Genomic DNA, 16,704 nt, shown 5'->3' with positions numbered 1-16,704 from the left:
CTGCCCAGTGCTTCTCCATACAAACAAATACTTGTTCGTTCCAAGTGTGATCTCTCTTGTGTATATTTTATTCTTAGAAACGAAAGGGCGAATGGTACTTGATTTTCTTTGTGTGTGTGTTTGCTTGTTTTTTTTTTTTTTTTCGTTTTCAAAAATGTCATAGAAAAAGGCTAAAAGAGAAACGGGGGTGGCATATATATCAGAAAAACACAATCAAATGTGTTTTGAAAAAGTTGGATTAAAGTTTAGTTTGAGTTAAAAAGAAATTGTCTTCACATAGGATACATTCTTTATGAGAGAAATATGTTGAATAACAATTTGCTTCAATGTTAATGTTACTTGACTTTGAGAAATAAATTTTGTGTATGCAGTTAATACATTTGTTGAAAGGTCATGACAGTATATAGCTATATTTGTAAATGCATGAATTAAAGAAATCCAAAATTTTAATTCGATATAATTTTCGTTAGAAAAAAAAGAATATAATGTTATATAGTAGTCTTCAATATCATCATATGTTATTTTCATATGTTTTATATTTTCTGCTAAAATTTGTAGCAATTTTCTATTTATGAAATAGTAGTACCGTGATTCATTTTTTAATAAATTTATAAATTCCCCTTTAAAATGTAATAATATTTTCGAATTATTACGAACTATATAATTTACATTTTTCAATATTTCTTTTATACTCTCCTTATTTAAAATTTCAAGTATGTCTGAACATGTCAATTTATGCAAAATTATTTTTGTTATTTCCTCCACCCACGAACGTCTCACTTTTTTCTTATCCTCTAGCCGGATGATAGATTCAAAGTAGGCCTTCAAATATACTGGTATGTTGTCTCGAATGTCCATTACCTTACGTTTGTTCTTCTCTTCTCTGTGTCGGTATGGGTGTGTAGTGAGGGAAGAGCCGGACATATGCACATGTATATAATATATATATGTACATATATATGTAATTATATATGTACTTATATATGTCATTAGATATGTACTTATATATGTACACATGTACGTATGAGGAGAAATGGTGAGGAATTTGAGACTGTGCCCAAACAGAGCTTAGTCCACGTGGAGTATTATGATCCCAAGTCTAGTCACACACAAGTAAAAAAGCACTTACACTCGTGTTTTAATTCCTTCTAATTCTTGAACCAACAAAGTTGTTTTTCCTGAAAAATGGGTGTGAAAATAGATATAGAACAACCATATATGATGTCATGTGGGTATACAAAAAAAAAAAAAAAAAAAAAAAAAAAAAAAATAGCAAGGAGAAAACCTCCAAATCTTGTAAGAAAAACAGAAATAATCATTTCGGTTATGCCTTTTCTCAGGTATATAATTTATACAAACTGTTTTCAAGTCAAATGGAACCAACCTTTTTCCACATATTCTTTAGTTCTCTTAAAATCCATATCTGCTTGAGGGGATGGGTTTTGTCCCTTCCGTGAGTTAAAATCTCTTATGCTTTCCTGATGAGGGAGAGGATGGGGGATGTGCGACAGAATGTGTCTCTATATGTGTTTGCTATTCTATCCATGTGAAAGGAAGAATTAATTCACAGATAGTTGAAATACTTATGAAGAGGAAAGAATTGGAAGCGCAGAATGATTTACACACGTTCGCACATTTTTCGTAAGCGCACGATCCTTTTCCTTCTACTCTTGACACATGTCACTTCTATCCCTCTCTAGTCACTTCTATCCCTCTCTAGTCACTTCTATCCCTCTCTAGTCACTTCAATCCCTCTCTGGTCACTTCTATCCCTCTCTAGTCACTTCTATCCCTCTCTAGTCACTTCTATCCCTCTCTGGTCACTTCTATCCCTCTCTAGTCACTTCTATCCCTCTCTAGTCACTTCTATCCCTCTCTAGTCACTTCACCTCTCTAGTCACTTCATCCCTCTCTGGTCACTTCTATCCCTCTCTAGTCACTTCATTCTTATCACCTCTCTGGTCACTTCTATCCCTCTCTAGTCACTTCTATCCCTCTCTGGTCACTTCTATCCCTCTCTAGTCACTTCTATCCCTCTCTGGTCACTTCTCCCTCTTGATACCACATTTTCCATGTCCACTAAAAGTGGCACGTAGAGCAAGAAGCAGAAAACATCCTTGTAGTTTTTCTCATAAATTAAGGAGGGCAGTAGGTAAATCAAGTCATTTTTAAAAATTCTGTAATGGTAAAAGTAAGCCTTCAATATTATAGAACAATATTTTTTGAAAAAAAAATTTCTATCCTCAAGTATATAAAGATTTTTCATGATGAAATCAAAAAAGGAGACAGCTGTTAGGCAGTCTTTATATTCTCGTATAAAATTCATAAATAAATAATTAGACACATTGACAAATTTTTCATGAGAAGAAAAAAATAAAATAAATTCTGACATGGAAATGATAATTGAGGTATTCATATAAATGGTTAATTTATTTTTTATATTTTTTATCAAGTCATAACAAATAGATATAAAATTTTGGTTCATACAACATATGTAAAATAAAATACATATACTATGCATTATAAAGCAGGAAATGTAATCTTTGCCTGTCTTAAATGAGTTTTTTTTTTTTTTTTTTTTTTCATTTACTAATTTTTCATAATATCCTATCATATTTTTTATGTAAAAAAAAATACCCATAAGAAAATTTTCGCTGTAATGCTTCTCAATAATACAACATACATGTTCATTCCTTTCTATGTCCTGATCTAGTTCTCCCTTTTTAAGAGTAGCAGTAAATTCTTTATTATTCTCAGAATGTATTGCATAACTATTTGTTCTCCCATTTGTAAAGTTGTTTATGTCAGAGATTTTATAGCCACCATTTCCCAATACTCTTTTTCGTTCTTCTAGAATATTATTCATCCTGGTCATGTTTTGTTCATTATTTCCTTTTACATTCTCATTATGTGTATTATCTTCGATATTCTGGAAACACTCGTGCAAGATGTTTTTACTTGCTGTGTATCTAATTAAGTCCTTAATGTATCCTTTCTTTGTTTTTGATTTTTTCTTCCCACCTCCTTTCACTAGAAATCTCAATCTAGTTTCATTTTTCTCCTTTTTTCTGACACAGAGAGGAAGAGTCAAGTAGTTTTTTTTTTTTTTTTTTATCTACACATTTAACTTGGTGTTTTTTTTTTTTTTTTTTTTTTTTTTTTTTTTTTTTTTCTCCATCCACGTTTCACCAATTTACGTAATTTCACAAAGTGAAAAGTACACTCTGATGCAGTAGCGTGTATATTATATTGGTGAATCAAATGCACCGTTATAGCGTTAGCCTTTTTGAGTTTCTCAAATTAAACAAGTGTGTAGTTTAGATTCAAGATGGCAGCAGGAGATGTTTGCAGTGTTCCGATCCAATTTACATACATATGAACACCCTTTTGCATGGAGAGAAATGTTTTCCCATTTTGCACTCTCTTTTGGGTGCTCCTTTTTTTTTTTTTTTTTATTTCATACCTCTCCTTGAGGAACGCAAGGTAGTCGTTCATAATCAAATGAGGTATGACAGAAAAGAAGAAGCAACTCATTTCTTGATCAACATTTATAGATTCGTTCTCTTCTACTAAGAAGGTGGAAAATTTTGTTGCATCATTGAAGATGGTCTTGTTTTCTACTCTAGTCACATCTAACTCTTGAATTTCATCCCTTTGGATTTCTTTTTTGCATGTATCGTTACATAGTACATACTCATAAAAAATATATTTTAATGTTTTCATTTTTGCTGAAAAATCGTTGGATCTAAATTGGAGTAAAGATATGTAAATGTTTTTATAAGCGTTTTCTGAATTTTTAAGAATGGGGAAAATATTCCTGATTAAATTTTTGTCTTCATGTTGTGCATTTAATATATAAAAAAAAAAAGCCGAGTTGTTTCCTTTCCATATATTTGGATAAGACGAAAAAAGTTCACAAGTTTTCTTTTCAATTAATTTTATTAAATTAATCATCAAAATCTTTTCACCATTGCTCGTGTGGTTTTCGCTGTCCACATGGACAAGTAGGAGACGCAAAATGGATTTTCTTTGTTCTCGTTTCTGTTGTAGGTTTGGAAAAAAGGTGTATCGTGAGTGCATGGAAGCTGACTTTTATTACATCTCGTTAACGAGAACAATTTACTTTTCACTCTTTGATTTTTCTAATTTTTTTTCCTTAATTCGTCCACGTTTTACATTAGCATTAAGTGGACATTTCAAACTAAGCTAAAATGTTTGATGTCCTGTAGACTTACAAATGTACTTATAATGCAGTAAACTTACACAATTAGAAGGAAAAAAAAAAAAAAAAAAAAAAAACACTGGCAACCTCATTTGTACAGAAATGAAGGAGGGAAGTGTGTTGAGTGAACGGGTAGAAGAACAATTAGTATAGTCTTAAAAAATAATAACATTTTAAATAAACATATTAAAAGAAACAAAAAAAAAAAAAAAAAAAAAAACAACCCCCGCATATCAAAATATATATGGCCTATAAAAGAAGAAAAAACGGCCCGCATAACAAAATATGAATATAGCCTTTAAAAAAAGTTAAATAAAATATGACAAAATGTTCAAGTAAAAAATGAATAAAAGAAATTACTTATAAAATATTTTATTCTTAAATTTTCACAAAATTTAAATAGGTTCCTTTTGATTCAAAATTAAATGGTAATGGTGTGTAGAATTGGGGATGGAGACACATATGTGTATATTATTTACATGGTTCAGCTGTAGAAGCGTTCTTGCCTTCTTTTCCCTCACATATTAAAAAGGGGAAAAAGAAAAAAAAAAAAAAAAAAAAAGAAAAGAAAGACATACATACAGAAAGACAGACCAGAGAGACAGAAAAAGGTTTACAAAATAATTTAATATAGATGTAAAAAAAAAAAAAAAAAAAAAAAAAAAAAAAAAAATAAATAAATAAAAAGAAACAATATGCAGCATTACAGTTCTGTGTTACACATTCATGTTTTTTCGCTCTTGGTTTTTTTTTTTTTTTTTTTTTTTGTCACCTTTTCTTTCCCCTCTTTTTGTCTCTCCCTCTCTCTTTTCACTCGTTTACCATACTTTGAAAGTTTTATTCGTATCTTCTCCTTTGTAAAACATAAAAGTTAAATATATTTCTCTCATCAACTTTATAAGGCTTTCTCTTGTTTCTCCTTTTTTAAACGTTTGCAATTCTAGCAACTTTTTTATTTCATACAACTTTTCTTCAATATCCATTTGGAAAAAAAAAATAAAACAAAAAAAAAAAAAAAAAGAGGGGAGAAGAAAACACGAAAAAACGAGAAGGCGAAAAAGCAAAAAGGCGAAAAAGCAAAAAGGCGAAAAAGCAAAAAGGCGAAAAAGCAAAAAGGCGAAAAGCAGAAAAAACGAAAAAGTTAAAAATCAAAAAAAAAGCAAATTCCAAAAATGCGAATTGCAAAAAAGCTAAAAAAAAAAAAAGAAAATGCATAAAATAAAACAACACAAAGGAAATGACAAAAATGTTAAAATTTAAAGCTGTTATAGTTTTTTCTTACATGCTTCCCAATGTAACTATATAATATTTCTACCTTCTTATAAACCTCACAATTCTTTTTTAATTATATCTTCATTTTTGGCTCTATTTCTATCTTAACTGGATCCTCTTTCCTTTCCCCATAACATACGCAAATGTGTGTAAATACATAAGTTTTCTCACACAGTATGCAATAGCAACAAAAATAGAATAACCTTTTTTTTATTTATTTTTTTTTTTTTTTTTTAAAAAATACGTTTATTTAAAACGTGTATTCTTTTCATATGCTTGTACATATTTTTTCAAATATACTTTATATCCCCACACGCACCCAAAGGTGTGTAAATACATAAGTTCTCGCACAGTATGCAATAGCAACAAAATAGAATAGCCTTTTTTTTCTTTTTTTGTATTTGAAAAAATGTTTCAATAATTCGGAAAATTGATATATGTAAATACACGCTTGTGTATTTTTTTTTTTTTTTTTTTTTTTTTTTTTTCAACAAATATTTCAATAATTGAATACATTAGAGTTCACTTAGGAGAGAGAGTCTGAACTTGACATGGTCCCTGCTCCCTTTCGGCTTCTGCATCCTCCTGAGTATCTTTCCGTTCGATATATAAGCAGGTTTTCTTATCCTCTAGCCCCGTCTGCTGCTGCTTCTCCACCTCTTGATTATCCCCATTTGATAAACATATTTTTTTCCTTTCCGGAAATAAATGATCTAATTCTTTTTCGTCAAATAGTTGAGATGAAAGTCGAATGCGGAAGTTTTTCTTCTCCAGTAAATTAAATTCGTTCTTCATTTTATCAATGTTGTTAAGGCTATTACTTAAACTGTTACTATCACTGTTTGAAAAGCTATTATTTTCATGGCACTTATAATTCAACTCACTTTTATCGCTAACTGTTCTGTTAAATAGACAATTAATCTGGGAAAGATTAGCATTATAATTATTACAGCTTGTGACAGTATTACCAACTGCATTACCAACTGCATTACCAACTGCATTACCAACTGCATTACCAACTGCATTACCAACTGCATTACTAACTGCATTACTAACTGCATTACCAACTGCATTACTAACTGCATTACTAACTGTAATATCACTGCCCCCTACATTTTCAGTGTTATCATTTGTATTCTTTTCCTCTCCGTTCTCTCTCATTTCGTGTAAACTCCATAAAATTTTCCATTTTTCCTTTCTTTTCTTTTCTTCATCAAGCCAGAAATCCTCAAATTGTTTAAAATGTAAATTGTACGTTCTGTTAAATGCCATGAACAACTTTTCTTTACATTTTGTGATGACTTGCCCATAGCTCTCACACCCCTACGAGGGAAAAAGAAAAAAAAAAAAAAAAAAAAAAATGTAGAGAAAACTCGATGTGTTCCATATGGACGTGTACCATAAGCAATATGCAGAAGAAAACCAATAATGTTCACACTGCAATGGTGGCCATCAAATGGTGCATTACTTCATAAAAGAAAAAAACACAACATAACAAGGCATAGCAGAGCACCACATGGCAACAGGTGTTAATACAAAAACGTATACACAATAAACGTCAAATACAAAATGAAACATTTTCCTCTCAAATATACCTTTAAAAAGCGCTCAAAGGATTTATTCTTATTTTCCTTTAAAAATTCAGACAAAATTTTTTCTATCTTCCGTATGGAGGAAAAATATTTTTTGCACGTTTTTTCCTTAATATTTAATAACGTAATCTTTTTCATTTCATCAAACTCATCTAGATCTTTTTTTCTGTTCATTTCTTGAATAATTTCATCTAATGCCATTGAGATGCAGTTGTTAAATGTGTTCTTTTCGTTTATCGGGTTTGTCAAATAGTAGTAAATCTGATATTTGCATATAAGAAAAAAAAAAAAATTAAAGAGATGGTATATGTCTAGTGTGTAGATTTTACGTGTGAAGAGGTTCCAACATTTTGTTTTTCTTTTTTTGCGAAAATTATACGTGGAATGAAAAAAAAAAAAAAAAAAAAAAAAAAAACAGATTGGGTAAAAGATAAATCTGTTTACATTATCACAACTTAACTAACCTGCGGTGGGGATATGTAATCCTCTGATACTGGATATATCAAGTTTTGGTACTTGTCGTATACAGTATTTTTTCGGTCTAGATAGAAAATAACCTTATCCCTGTTGAAATTGTTGAAGTTCCAGAAGCTGTGGGCATTTTTTATTTCTTGCCAATGTTCTGTAGGTTCAAAGTGAGATGTTCGAAGTTAAATGTAAGATGTGCAACATTAGATTTGCGACGTTAGATGTGCGACGTTAGATGTGCGACGTTAGATGTATGGTGTTAGATGTGCGATTTAATAATGTTAGGTAACAAATAATGCATGGGAGGGGAGCAAAGGGAGGAGCAAGACATGTATGAATGTAAATCATACTCGTAAAAAAAAACAGATTTGATATGCAAAAGCTGCAGCTAGAACTACAACTGTGTCGAACACACGTAGACATAACTCATAGGCATTTCGATTTGAAGGGACCTACCAGAATAACCAAGTGCTGCTTCACAATGTGAAAGCGTTGAAACGAAGCAAGTTGGTAGCACGATCTCATCATAGGACGTGTTACAGTAGACCTTTTCTTTTTGATCTACAATATTAAACAACAAGAATTGATCATCATTCTCTGAAATCATGTTATTTATGTAGTATCTATAGATTCTATCCCTAGATGATTTATGTAAATTCATTAATTGTTTTTTTTTTTTTTTATAAAAATGAACTTCTTTTTTGTCTTTACATGTATTGAATATTTCTTCTTCCTCTTTTGTAAAAGCTGAAACAAGTAGATAGCATGGAATTCGATGATTTTCAAAATAGTTTAAGTATTGTGTGTGGTTATTCACAACGATTGCTACATCATACTGTTGTATATTAATAAAATTATTATTTGTTCGTATGTCGAAAAAGGAAATATTGGATATATCATTAAGTAAATGTACATTGAGCAATATCTTTATCAATTTTTCTAATTTTTCTTTTCCAGAATAACATATAATCATGCGTTTCTTCAAAATGAGAAATTTTTTTATTATATTTTTTAACAAATCAAATTTTTCCGAAATATTAAAATCTTTTAAAAAAAATGAATCTTCATCTAGAAGTAAAAGTGGGTGCACTGATGTATGCCATTTGTCTTCTTCATTCACATTGTCATAAATAAATTTCTGTATGCCACTCATATATGTTATGATAAAGCATATTTTGTTAGATGCTTCTACAGATCTTTCATTCAATTCACAATTTATTCTTCCGCTAATTTCATTGCATTTCTTATTGATTACACAAAAATGAGCAAGGAAATTTCTCATAATATCACTAAGTATTTTTTTGTCTTCATCACTATGATACATCTGAATCTCCGAAACGATGGAATTGTCAACATGAGAAATATTCAATAAAAAAAGAGACGATAACAAATTCCAATCATCTGTTAGCCCATTATTTAGAATTATTATCTTTTTTGAGAAATTCAGATAACGTAAATCATTCACTATACTTATCTTATTTAACAAGTTAAAGTGAGACATATCTAATATGATTACTTCACATCGTATGTGCAAAATTTTTGGTAAAAAATCAACACATATGATAAGATTACTGTTTTCATTCTTCACCTTGTTTTCTAAAATACTTTCCTCGCTGTGATACACTGTTGTGTGCTCAAAATTATCAAAAAGACTCTTCCACTTAATGACATTCAGAACGGACGTTATAATCACAAGATTTTCTTTCTCCTTCAGACTCTTCTTCACTATGTAAGCTGCTTTGAACTTCCTCGAGTTGTTCTTTTCTCCATTTATGATTAGCGCGTAGTTTTTTTTGTACATGTACTCCACATAGTCATACGCTTCGTCAAATTTGAGTTTCTGTCTCTCGTACGTTTCTGCCACTGCTGCATCTGTCACCTCTTCTGCTGCTTCTACCGACTCTCCCGCTTCTCTCGCTTCTACCGACTCTCCCGCTTCTCTCGCTTCTACCGACTCTCCCACTTCTCTCACATCTACCGATTCTCCCACTTCTCTCACATCTACCGATTCTCCCACTTCTACCGTCTCTCGTACTGCTCCCGTTCCTTCCTTGCTAGAAAATCGATGCTTCAAATACTCAAAGTGGTCAGAATAAAAAGTAATTTTCTTCTGCATATGAGGAAACTTATTCTCTGGGATGTTAAAGAGGCGACGTTTGATATCACGGAACTCAGAAGTTCGCTGCTGGTGCACAGAATAGTGTTCGCTATACTGTTTAAACAAAGACGTGAATAATTTCTCTTTAACTTCAATGAAATTTAATCCATGTTTTGCATCTGTTTTTTCTTCATCAGTCGCGGTAACAATAACACCGCTATTTTCAAAAAATCGAGACAAGAATATATTATACCTCAATTTCATTTGTATTTTGTAAAGATGAAGTTTTTTTTTTTCTAAATTTAAAATTTTATTCATACTGTGCAGTATATTACTCTCATTATTTCTATAAATATAATAGAAGATATATCTGATATACTTATTTCTGTATATTAAATCTCTCACATTCATAATTTCTTTGTTTAATATTTCTATATATTCATAGTACTGATAGGGTAAATTCTTTAAAAGATGTGCACTATCCTCAAACCTTCCACCAATACCTCTTTCAATCTCACCATTCCCACAGATTCCATTACTACTTCTAAGCATCTGCATATAACTAAATATTTCGTTATACACATTATCATAGAAATAAAAATCGAATGGCTCAATGGCATATTCGTAGTAATTTATATCAATTGTGTTTTCGCTATTCATAAATAAGGGGTTCAGTTTTTCAACAGTTTCTACATTTAGAAGCACATCGTTTCGAAGTGTGATACCCTCATCCGGATTCTGTTCCTGGATATGAAATTCTGTTGTGGGTACTGCTAGCGGCTCTGTTGTGGGTACTTCTAGCGGTTCTGTTGTGGGTACTTCTAGCGGTTCTGTTGTGAGTTCTGCTAGCGGTTCTGTTATGGGTACTGCTAGCGGTTCTGTTGTGGGTACTTCTAGTGGTTCTGTTGTGGGTACTTCTAGCGGTTCTGTTGTGAGTTCTGCTAGCGCTTCTGTTATGGGTACTGCTAGCGGTTCTGTTGTGCTTACTTCTAGCGGTTCTGTTGTGCTTACTTCTAGCGGTTTTGCTGTGGTTACTTCTAGCGGTTTTGCTGTGGGTACTGCTAACGCCTCTGCTGGTGATTCTGCTGGAGATTCTACTGACGATTCTACAGGCGTTTCAGTAGGCACCTCGGTTGGTGATTCGTTATGCAGTTGTTCAGTAGGAAGTTCGCTAAGTTGTTCATCAGGGTTTTTTCTTTTTTCTGAACCATCCCCTACTTCGTCGTCTATGTCTGCGAATGTGTCATTCTTTCCAAAATCATTTCTACTTGTGCTGTTTTCATTTTCATGGGTATGTACACTGATGACGTCGCCCAACTTGGACTCTAAATTTACGTCACATTGTTCAGAATCAACAGAAGGAATTTCATCATTTGCACAAGTTGGAATGCTGTCCTTTTGCACTACACATGGATTCATTGCGTTTGGAACAAACATATTGCAATTAAAAAAATCAATGTCACGAAATAACAACATGTTCCATTCGGGAAGAGAAAAAATCGAAATATATTTCAACAGTATGAAATGCATGTACACAAGTAAATTACACAAATAATTTACCTGTTTCAAAGCATGATGAAAATAAAAATGTTCATATTGAGTTTCTTCTACCCTTCTGGATAAACTGAAATGTAAATTTGATTTCTTCCTTAATAAGTTTTGAATAAACTTGGATTGTATGTAAGTTACGTTTTGTTGTTCACTTAACTTCCTTCCGATATTTTTTCTTTCGTTGTTTTCTTTTTCTTTTCTATATAAATGTGTATCTAAATCTTTTTTATATTCTCGCTTTTCTACAAATTCAATGTATAAATCTACCTGATTGTTCAAACGTCTTAACGTGACTGTGTCGAAAAGGAAAATTTTTTTTTTTTTTTTTTTTTTTCTTTCAATATTTTTAATATATTTAAATACGTACAAAAGTGTCCTAATCCTTTTATCATTTATATTTTTTTTTTTTCTACTAGATTTATATAATAATTCTAATATGTTAAAATAATTTAAAAGGTTTCTTGAATTACTACTTCTTCTGCTTCTTAAATTCGATCTCCTTTTAATTACCTTATTTTCATGATGCTTTATTCTCTTTCTTATTTCATATATATTTTCTACATCCTGCAAATATCTCAATACAAATTGCTTTTTAATATCTTGAACATTGTTATTACCATTATCGGTGTCATTGCAGTAAACTCCATCTTTCATCTGAATGGCACAATGTGGTTGATTAGAACTTGGGCTATGTGCCTGGGTATCACTAACCTTATGTTGCTGATTCCTATTCACTTTGTTTATTGTGATTGATTGATTACTTGATGTTTTCCCCTTTTCTTTTCTCTTACTATGTACCAATTTCTTACTAAAACTTACACTTTTTGTTGCAGCATTTCCCTTGTGATGATCCGATGACTCTTTTATCTTTCCATTTCCAATTGTGTTTTTATCATTTCTATTTATAACATTACCTCCGTCCATACTTCGGCTAGAATTTGTATTCGTCGTTCCACAACTCAATTGAGCGGTGTTATTCCAGTTTAGTGTATTTGAATTATAAGCACCATTGCCATGCATACCGTTTGTATTTATGTTCGCATTTGTGTTAACTCTTGTGTTCACATTTGTGTTCGAATTTACATTTACATTTGCACTGTTAATGTTGGACATTATCGTGTTGTAATAGCTGGTCTCCACACCCATATTTATTTTTTCACTGTTCACCTGACTGTTGCTCTGATGGCTGTCCATTATTGGGTTATCTCTGATTTGGTTTCCACTAACCAGATTGCCACTAATCAAATTGACACTAACCAAATTGCCACTAACCAGATTGTCATTAACCTGATTGCCATTAACCAGATTGCCATTAACCAAATTATCGCTGCCCAAATTACCTGCATGCACCTCATTCATCAGAAGCTGAGGGGCGTATAAGCCATTAGAATCCACGTTCTGCGGAATTCCTAACTCTGCACAATCCTTCACTTCATTTGGATTAGTGTGATTATACATCAATTCATGTGGACTTCCACATGAGTTATATGCAATGTTCTGAATAGTCTTATGCCCCTGTACAGAAATATCTCCGGCATTAAAAGAATCATTTACACTTACTCCAGCAGTTCTACATGCATCATTAACATCTAAGTTCTTGCTTTTTGTGGAACCATTTTTCATACTAGATGAAATTGCGGGAAAAAAAGGATCATTATTATTTATGTCATATTCTATATAATTATTATTTACATTATTTGGATGATATGTGTGATTATTTTGCTTTAGTGTAATGAAATTACACACGCCACTATTTTCATCCTTTCCATTTGCATTATATGGATTTATAAATGGCTCCTTTATTTTTGCATCTCCATTTGGATATTGCTCCTTTTCCCTTACTGGTACATAATTACTCATTACAATGTCCCTTATCCCGTTCATATTGTTAATTCTAATATTTTCATCATTCATGCCGTTCATATCATTACTCAGACTACCTCTAACATTGGATCTGTTCATCCTTATACTCTTTTGATAATAATCAAATGAGCCGTCTGCATTATTTCCCCGTGGTATATTAAATACGTCATTCTCGTTTGTAAAAGTGACATTTTTTTTTTTCTTTTTCTTCTTCTTCAACTGAACAGTATTGTTATTCTCATCGGGGAAAATATTATTTTCAGTGTAACTATTTTGCACCGAGATGTTTTGCCTGTTTACATTTATATGTATTCCCTTATTTGATTGGTAGTTATATTCTTCATTTGTAACACCTCTTTGATCACCAATGGTTTTATCATCTATAAACGATGGTGTCAGTGAATTTTTCATCAAATTGAATGGATTCATATCTACATTTGCCATCACAGGCTTATCATTTCCTCCTCCTTTTAAAAGGGGATCTGAATATCCTTCTATAGTGTTATAAAATTGATCATAATTTACTTTAACTTGAACAGCGTCGTCTATATTGTTCATAACAGAAACGCTTTTTTCATTATCATTAGTTCTGTTTTCACAAACGTTGTGATTTATCTCGTTTCGATTCTTTTCATGATGACTGGAATGCACTTCTGCAAGTCTATGGAGATTATCTGGGTAATTGTATTGTGTGACATTCATGTCATGACCATTAGAACTGCTGACAAAATTCGCACTCACGTTTCCATTCATACTAGAAGGTCCATTCATACTAGCAGGTCCATTCATACTAGCAGGTCCATTCATACTAACAGCTCCATTCATACTATCAGGTCCATTCATACTAGAAGGTCCATTCATACTAGCAGGTCCATTCATACTAGCAGGTCCATTCATACTAACAGCTCCATTCATACTATCAGGTCCATTCATACTAGCAGGTCCATTCATACTAGCAGGTCCATTCATACTAGCAGCTCCATTCATACTAGCAGCTCCATTCATACTAGCAGCTCCATTAATACTAGCAGCTCCATTCATACTAACAGCTCCATTCATACTAGCAGCTCCATTCAAATTCATAGGGATACTCTCGCCAAGGATGTTATTTCCCATAGAATTCCCATGGTCCTTTGATTCGCGTTGTTGACTCATTCTCTTGCATTCGTTCTGATGGAAATATCTATCTTCTTCACTTATAGGTAAATTACTAATTGACGATGGAAAGAATTCATTGCTTGCATTTGGATCACTCGCTATGAATCCATTGCTATTACCTTTATGTCTTAAAACATCTTTACTTTGTTTGTATGTATGACTATTTATGTATTTATTTGAATTTGAAAATTGCGTTTGATAAGCATGATTTCCGTTGCTCTGAAAGCTGCCTCTCCAGCTTTCTTCTTTCTCCCGATTCATATCGTGCGATTGGATTAGGATTTAACAAATGTCCGTTACGACCCTATATATAATGTGTATGTTTCTTTACACGTGTGTTGTATTTTCTTTTTAATTAATATTACTTTGGTATCTTAAAAAAAAGTTCTGTCACGTGATGTGCGTGCTTTTTTTTTTTTTTTTTTTTTTTTTTCTACCCTTCTTTGCGTCTATTGGCTCGTTCTACACGCTTTTCCTTTTGGAAAATATCATAATATTGGTCTTATTAGGCGTGACAATTTTATTAAAAGTTTAAGTTATTGAATTTAGAATATTGGAGGGCGACAATTACAATGCCCTTCAATCCACAAGATCTCTTAATGAGTTCTAGATCTAGATCGAGTTCTAATTCGAGTTCAATGAACGCATCAACTAGGTATCGTCATCAGCTAGTACGTGAGAAGCGGTAAATATGTATGGCAACAAACATGTGGCGCAAGAAGCAAGGGATAATACAAAGGAGATGGTGAAAGAAATATCCGCTTGCACTTATTTACACACGAAATATTACTTGTGCATAGGAAAACTAATAATATATATACATATTATACGCGTACATATGTATATGCCAAAAAATGCAACGTTAAAAAATAGATTATTTCAGTGTCTGTGTTTGTGCGTGCGTGGTGGTGGAAGGGGCACATGGGGAAAGAATCTGCTACGTACGTGTATTAAACGTTCGCATATACTGTCAGTCTTTTCTGTTTTAACTGTGTGAACGCAGCCATACACACGTATGTACATGTTTACATATATATATATATATATATATATATATTTATATATATACATCTACACTAGATGGAGTTCGTTATCATGTTCAAATTATATGTAAATGTGCGGCTTAAAAGAACGTCCTCTTTTCGTTTCTTTACTAACATGTCACCCGCTACCTGTGCAAGTATGCTCCTAAATATTAATTTAATTTTTTGACACCACTTTTCTGACACTAGTCTTTTTAGCCTTTTTTTTTCACTTGCTCAAAACGTGTTGGACGCCCCCCTTAGGTCAAAAAAAAAAAATAAAATAACAATAAAAAAAAATAAAAATCCCTCACTAATATTTCCACATGGAAAATATAACAATATTTATTTACAATCGCCAATTGTGGTATTTTTATTTCTATACATATGTTTGGGAGCTTTAAAAATAACTAAATTGTTGCGCAGAAATTAGTACGTAAATAAATGCCTGGCTGGGGAAAGCTGTGCATAAATACGTATAAATTTCATATATATATATATATATATATATATATATATGTATAAATGTATGTATATAAAAATATATGTACATAAAAATATATGTACATAAAAATATATATACATAAAAATATATGTATATGAAAGTACATGTATAAATTTTATGTGAAAATATACGTGTAACTGCATGTATAAATATTTATATATTCATACACGTATGTTATATGTAAGCATTTAAGAATTCTATGAATAGTAGTATATGCATATAAATAACCTTACATGTACGATGGTTCATAGCATAGGTATATATATATATATATATTATGTACATTATTTTTTAGCGTTGCGGATGGCATAAAAGTATTTGAAGTCAGATCAATCAGCACGAGATGCAATTATTTATTGTAGGTATTTATATGTACATTCATATATATATATTTATACTGTATAAATTATATAGCAAGTGCTCGCATAATTGCTGTGCTACTGTACTTATGCATGTATATATTAATGTATACATATATTTGAAAAAAAAAAAAAAAAAAATAATAAAATAAAATAAAATAACCTTTTGGACTAAAACACATGTAAATTTACAACAAAAATTTTACTTTTCCTTAAATTTGGGAATATAGGGAAAAATTCTTTTATTATTAAACAATGTTTTCTGTATAATTTTTTTTTTCCCATTTTTTTTTCTTCTGTTTTTTCTCTTTTTTTTTTTTTTTTTTTTTTTTTTTTTTTTTTTTTTTTTTTTTTTCCCGTTTTCTTCCCCTGCCTGAAAAGAGACCCAACGAAAGAAGATTAGAATACGAGCAAATGCAGCAAAAATATTTAGAAGTAAAAAAAAAAAAAAAAAAAAATAAGTTTACACAAAAAATGAATTTCGAAATTATGAAATATGTTATTATAAAATTTTCCCTTTCTTTTCTCCTATTAGACAATAAAATTATCAGAAGATATAAAGAGGGATGTAAAACTTGCACGTGTTATTAAATC

General features: G+C 31.4%; 2 protein-coding genes across 2 annotated transcripts; both read right to left on the bottom strand.

Moving 5' to 3' along the window:
• Nucleotides 1-255: 255 nt before the first annotated feature.
• PGO_092500 (conserved Plasmodium protein, unknown function) lies at nt 256-3,954 on the bottom strand (the record flags this gene model as incomplete). The annotated part of the gene is made up of 5 exons (XM_028687838.1): nt 256-883; nt 1,130-1,178; nt 1,385-1,478; nt 2,063-3,068; nt 3,464-3,954. The coding sequence occupies 5 exons, from the start codon at nt 3,952-3,954 to the stop codon at nt 256-258; spliced, it is 2,268 nt and encodes a 755-aa protein (XP_028543639.1).
• A 2,062-nt stretch (nt 3,955-6,016) lies between these two features.
• PGO_092490 (hypothetical protein, conserved) lies at nt 6,017-14,485 on the bottom strand (the record flags this gene model as incomplete). Its single annotated transcript, XM_028687837.1, has 4 exons — nt 6,017-6,817; nt 7,090-7,347; nt 7,551-7,708; nt 8,011-14,485. 4 exons carry the CDS (start codon nt 14,483-14,485, stop codon nt 6,017-6,019), a joined length of 7,692 nt encoding a protein of 2,563 aa, XP_028543638.1.
• Between the last annotated feature and the right edge of the window lie 2,219 nt (nt 14,486-16,704).

Source organism: Plasmodium gonderi (genome assembly GCF_002157705.1).
Source record: "Plasmodium gonderi DNA, contig: Chr09, whole genome shotgun sequence".
NCBI lineage: Eukaryota > Apicomplexa > Aconoidasida > Haemosporida > Plasmodiidae > Plasmodium > Plasmodium gonderi.
This window is presented reverse-complemented; position numbering and strand designations above follow the sequence as displayed.